This window comes from Glycine max, chromosome 10 (genome assembly GCF_000004515.6).
Source record: "Glycine max cultivar Williams 82 chromosome 10, Glycine_max_v4.0, whole genome shotgun sequence".
Taxonomy (NCBI): Eukaryota; Viridiplantae; Streptophyta; class Magnoliopsida; order Fabales; family Fabaceae; genus Glycine; species Glycine max.
Genome location: NC_038246.2, coordinates 50,124,851 through 50,130,850, shown reverse-complemented (window position 1 = coordinate 50,130,850; position 6,000 = coordinate 50,124,851). Strand labels below are relative to the sequence as shown.

Sequence of the window (6,000 nt, the reverse complement as noted above, 5' to 3'; positions counted from 1 at the left end):
CTCTTTACATCTTAGGGGCTCTCACTAGCCAAGTATTTTGAAACATTTTGTCATGTCTCAAGAGGCACATCACTTGGGAAATGAGAAATGTAATAAAGCATCCTAACCTCTAATGTTGTTTAAAGGTCATAGTCATCTAAGTGTCTTTTAGTTATCATACTGAAAATTAGTCTATACTTAGAATTTCTTATTTAAATAGGCATACAGTTTGGAGCCAGGCATTTTTCCTTAATATACACCTATAAATAGGAGCATTGCTCTTCCTTTAAGGTATGTAGCCTAATTCTTTAATTACAAAAGAAGTGCCATCAATGAAAAATATAACAAAATCTCATGAATCTCATTTTGTTAACAGCAAAGGGCATAAAGCTTTTCAAGCCACCAATCTTACTTAGAGGTCATAATTATCTAAGTGTTATTCGGTTATCATACTAAAAAGTCTAGACTTGAAGAATTTTCGATTCAAATTTGCATGCAGATCAAGCTAAGCATTTCCTTGATCTACACCAATAACTAAGGCCTTTCAAGCCACCAATCTTGCTTAGAGGTCATAATCATCCAAATGTTATTTGGTTATCATACTAAAAAGTCTAGACTTAGAAAATTTTTCATTCAAATTTACATACAAGTCAAGTCAAGCATTTCCTTGATCTGCACCTATAAATAAGAGCATTATTTTCCTTTAAGATATGCATCGTGATTCTTTAATTACATTATTATTGCCTAAAACTTTTATTATCTTAAGTGTCAAAGTCTATACAGGTGTCTCCTGAAGCACCATACAAGCTATAGAAGAATTTTCCCTTCATTTTATTATGTAATATATGATTTTGGTCACAAAACAACTATATATATATATATATATATATATATATATATATATATATATATATATGTGGCTCTTACCAAATTTAAACCTTTGAATTCATACTTATAATATAATTTATTAAATACAAAATAAAGGCATAAAATATTCTTTTAAATTGGCCAAAAAATTTAGTGTTGAAAAACTTCAAAATTTAATATATTTGATTTAGTCTATTTTGGTAAATCTCTTGTGACCTAAAATGTACTGGGGCTTGCTTCATTCTACTTTAAGCATATTGCAAAGGCCAATGAAACATAAGCACAAGCGGGCATAAGTAGCTGCGCCGAACGCTCAAAAGGTCACTTTCCCATATCAACCACAAGCCATCTTACTTGACTTGTCTCTGTCTGTCCATATATAACATTCTATTCGTACTTCATTTTCATTCTCACTCCCTCAAACAGTCAAACTTTCATCTTTCTCATTCACTTAACCCAAGTAAGCCTCTTTGCCCAATTTCCTTCTGCCAAATCTCTTTCGTGATTTTGGATTTGAATTTAACCTGTTGTGCATGCATATTACATAGACTTCCTGTTTTCTTTGTTGTGTTGTTTTCTTGTGATAAAGTTTTGTTTTATTGGGTGATCTCCTCTGCTGTCCGATACATAGATGACAATTTTAATTTGATTGGTGTTTTGAATTGTTTGATCCACACCCACTTTTTCATTTCCGTTGATTCATTATTTTGATTGTTCATCGAATTTCAATATCTGTAGCTGGGAAGAGGGGTTAAGATAGGGATCGATATGAATATGATGGTTGGGATTTGAAATTGAAATGGTCTAAGTGTTTTCGATTATGTACACTCTGGAATTCATAATTACTGCGCCATTTTACATTTTCATTGGTTAACAATCCCTTTTTTTTTGGGCTACTGTATATTAACAGGAGGAATTGCCAACCAAAATACCCCTTTTATGCACGTTGATTTGATCTCTTAAAAGATTTATGATAAGAGATAAATTAACTATAAAACGGCGATAATATAGTCTGTTATTGTATTGTCTTTGTTCTACAATTTCTTCAAGATGTGTTCATCTCACGTGCAATTTTACTATACCAAGCATACCCTTTTTGCCCACCATAAGTTACATGATCATAACAATTATATTTTATATGTCAACTTGAGAAATCAAGGTTTGTACTTGATTAGTTGAGTCATTTTTTTGGCAAATTGTTTTGAGTTTTTCACTATTTTATACTGAAGTCCATCCGAGACTGTTAAGTATTCTGATGACCTTTGGCTGTGATGTGTTCCATTTTTTGCGTAAATTGTGTATTGCTACATGTGCTTGTACATATTACCTTTACTTTGGTTAAATTGAATGCAATTTTTCTATTTAACTTCTAAAACAGTTATTGTTTATTTTACACATTACCTTGAGTGGTTTAACACCTTCTCAACCCATCCCCTGAAGTCATTTTTTTTATCACCAAACTATCCTTAATTCTTTTGTCATTGTTGTTCTTGCGTGCAATATATGTTTGAAACGTGGTTTATGATTGTTGTGCCAGCCAATGAATACTTTAATGATCTTGTTTCACTTAGTTGTGTTATTCCTGTTTGCTTCTGTTCTATTCCCATTAATGAGTTTGTGTTGGTTTTCTATGTGATTGATTCTAAAAACCAATTTACCATTGTCTGAATTCAGGTGTAAAAATGGCAGCATTGAATATGTCCACTGTGAGACTTCCAAGAGCTTCCTTGTCTGGAACGACACCAGCTAGGAGATCTTGTGCTCTCATCAAGAATCCATCATCTTTGAGGTCTGTGAAGAACGTGTCTAAAGTATTTGGATTGAAATCATCTTCCTTTAGAGTGTCAGCGATGGCGGTATATAAAGTGAAGCTGATTGGACCAGACGGTGAAGAGAATGAATTTGAAGCCCCTGATGACACTTACATTCTGGATGCAGCTGAAAATGCTGGAGTGGAGCTACCTTACTCATGCAGAGCTGGAGCATGCTCTACTTGTGCTGGCCATGTTGTTTCAGGCTCTGTGGATCAAGCAGATCAATCCTTTCTTGATGACCATCAAATCAAAAAGGGTTACCTTCTGACATGTGTTTCATACCCGAAATCAGATTGTGTGATTCACACCCACAAGGAGGAAGATCTCGTTTAAGTGGTGGTGGTGTGTGTCTTGTGTTAGTTTTTCTAAGCTTGGATATGTGTCATGGTAGCTAGACATATTGTGAAACTCTGTTGGTGTTGGTACAACTTTTTGAATCGTTCTAAATTTATGTGAACTTTAATATGTAGCCATTAGATCGATTCATTCAAGAATAAGGCTATGTTTCGCCCAATATTATGTTCAACCTTAAAACTTATTTTGAAGTTCAAAATATAAGCTTTAAAAATAAAGTGTAAGTTGTTTGGCGATTATTGCTTAAAAGGAGAGATTAAAGTTCTGTTTCATCGTCTCAAGACAATTAATCTGTATCATTTGTTCGGGGTGAAAAGGAGACAAGGATTAGGGTATGCATTTTTTGAAAAGTTACTGTAGTTAGCTTTTTTCTTAAAATGTTTTTTTACATAAAAATAGGGTTCTTAATTTTGTAGGAGTGTTTTTTCAAAAATATTTGGCACAACTTTTCTTATTAAGGGTATGATTCCCCTAGCACATGTGATTCATACTCACGTGTTGGACTATTTACTTTGTCTAATATAAAGTATTATGATCATTTGTGATAAAAGAAAAGTTATATGAATCATGTGTCAGGGAATCATAATACTATTTTGGTTTGAATCATAAAATATAATCCTCTTGAAACATATATTTATAAAGTTGTATGAATCATAATACTAGTTGATAAAAAAAGATTGGTTCAATCAGGTTTCTTTACTTGTATAGGGTTTAATTAAAATCTTTATTTTTTTAAAATAAGTCCAGTTTTTCTTCTATTTTTTCTAAAAAATTTAAAAATAGGAATAAGTTTGGTTTTAAATGAGATCAAATTGAATATATTTAAAAAAAAATAAGGAACCTAATTAACACTTTTTTTTTAGAAAACATAATTGAAACTAAAAACAACGAATTTAAATATTTTTAAAAATTGCATGATCAAATTAAAATTTTTAATAATAAGAGGAATAAATTAAATAAAACCCTCCTATATTATGTTAAAGCTTAAAGCTTACTTTAAAGTTCAAAATATGAGCATTAAAAAAAAGTATAAGACCGATAAAAAAAAAAAGTATAAGTTGTTTGACGATTTTTGCTATATATAAATTTGCATAACTATCCTGAATGAGAACATTTTTATAAGTTATTCTTCAATGAGCAAATTTTTAGAAATTTTTAAAACCATTATAAATATTAAATTAATTTAGTTAGAATGGTTTTAAAAATAAATGTTATATTTATCAAATTCATTTAATATTTAGAATAGTTTAAATATTATATTAAAAATATTTTTTATTTTGTGTTAATTTTTAAAGTATTTCGATATTTAAATAGTTACGGAGTTTTTTTTTCCCTCTTTTCTTCTCATTCCACGATGAATATATGTGTATAATAATTAAATATTACTCCTTTCTTTGTTTTTTAGAAGAAAAAATTTAATGTCATACTTATTAAAAAATTAGTTAACTTCGTTCATTTAGGTTATTTTTCATCAAAAGATAATTTTTTTTCTAAGATATTCTTCATAATTTAATATTAAGCATAAACTCCCTATTAAATGAAAACTATTTTAAACATAGTCTCATTAAATGAAGTAAAAATAGTCAAAATTTACTTATAAAACAAAACAAAAAATTATGTTTTTTTCCTTATAAAAAATGGATGGAGTAGAAAACAAGTAAAGATATAGTTAATAAAGGAATAATTAATGTGATCTTAAATTTTAGAAATAACAGAAAAATAGAAACAATTTTTTTAAAAAAAATCTGACACTTAGAAACAAAAAGGAGGAAGTAAATTTTAATATCAAGAGTCAAAACCACTCTGAACATTAAATAAATATAAAATTTAATACTAATTAGATTAAATGAATTCAATAAATGCAACATTTAATTTTTTGAACTATTATACATATTGAAATTAATATAATAAATATAAAATTTAATATTAAATGTATCTAATAAATGTAACATTTAATTTTAAAACTATAATACATATTAAATGAATATAATAAATGCAACATTTAATTTTAAAACTATTATACGTATTGAAATTAATATAATAAATATAACATTTAATATCAAGACTACTCTAAATATTAATCTTCTAATCCCATAGAATTTGTTGTCCTATTTTTTTTTAATGCAAACAAAAAAAATTAAAAATAAATAAAAGTGAGTGAAAATTTGATAAAATCAATTTTATCATCGTTACTCCTCTAGTCAGAAAATAATTGTCATCTTGGATGTTTTATATAGATCAAGACAAAATAATAAATAGATGAAATAATATAATAACTTTATAAAATTAATCTTATATTATTATTGATTTATTTATACATTTTTTTATTCATAAAAGATATTAGTGAAAAAATTAATTAATGTTACGTTAAAAATTTAAATAATAATTATTTTAGAATATTTTTTTTCTTATATGACAGTTATAATGAGACAGAAAGTAAATAAATATATTAAATATAAATTTAACATGAAAAATATTTTAAATATTAATGAAATTGATAAACATAACATTTAATTTTTAACTATTATACATATTAAATGAATATAATGACTCTAAGATTTAATATCAAGACCAATTTTTTAAAGGATATCAAGACTACTCTAAATATTAAATAAATATGATAAATATAAAACTTAATATTTAAAATACTATACATATTAAATGAGTATAATAAATATAGCATTTAATATCAATAATACTATAAATATTAAATGAATAAAATAAATACAACATTCAAAATCAAGAATACTCTAAATATTAAATAAATATAAAAAATAAAAAATATCAAATGAATTTTAATAAAAAAAAGATAAATGCTATTGTAAATGCTATCTGAATTTAATAAATAAAACATTTAATATCAAGACTACTCTAATTGCTTAAAAAATTAAGATTACTGTAAATATTAAATGAATTTAATAAATCAAACATTTAATACCAAGACAATTTTAAACATTGAATGAAATTGTTAAATATAATTTTAATA

The 6,000-nt window shown here is 26.6% G+C and overlaps 1 protein-coding gene across 2 annotated transcripts; it reads left to right on the top strand.

The window, feature by feature from the left end:
- The first annotated feature begins 1,124 nt into the window (after window positions 1-1,124).
- On the top strand, window positions 1,125-3,232 carry LOC100305886 (putative ferredoxin). 2 transcript variants are annotated; one of them, NM_001251299.2, is made up of 2 exons: window positions 1,125-1,166; window positions 2,521-3,232. In NM_001251299.2, exon 2 carries the CDS (start codon window positions 2,529-2,531, stop codon window positions 2,991-2,993), a length of 465 nt encoding a protein of 154 aa, NP_001238228.1. In that variant the 5' UTR covers window positions 1,125-1,166; window positions 2,521-2,528; the 3' UTR covers window positions 2,994-3,232. The 2 variants fall into 2 exon arrangements, with proteins under 2 accessions (NP_001238228.1, NP_001348215.1); NM_001361286.1 differs by lacking the exon at window positions 1,125-1,166 and adding an exon at window positions 1,182-1,306.
- Window positions 3,233-6,000: the final 2,768 nt, after the last annotated feature.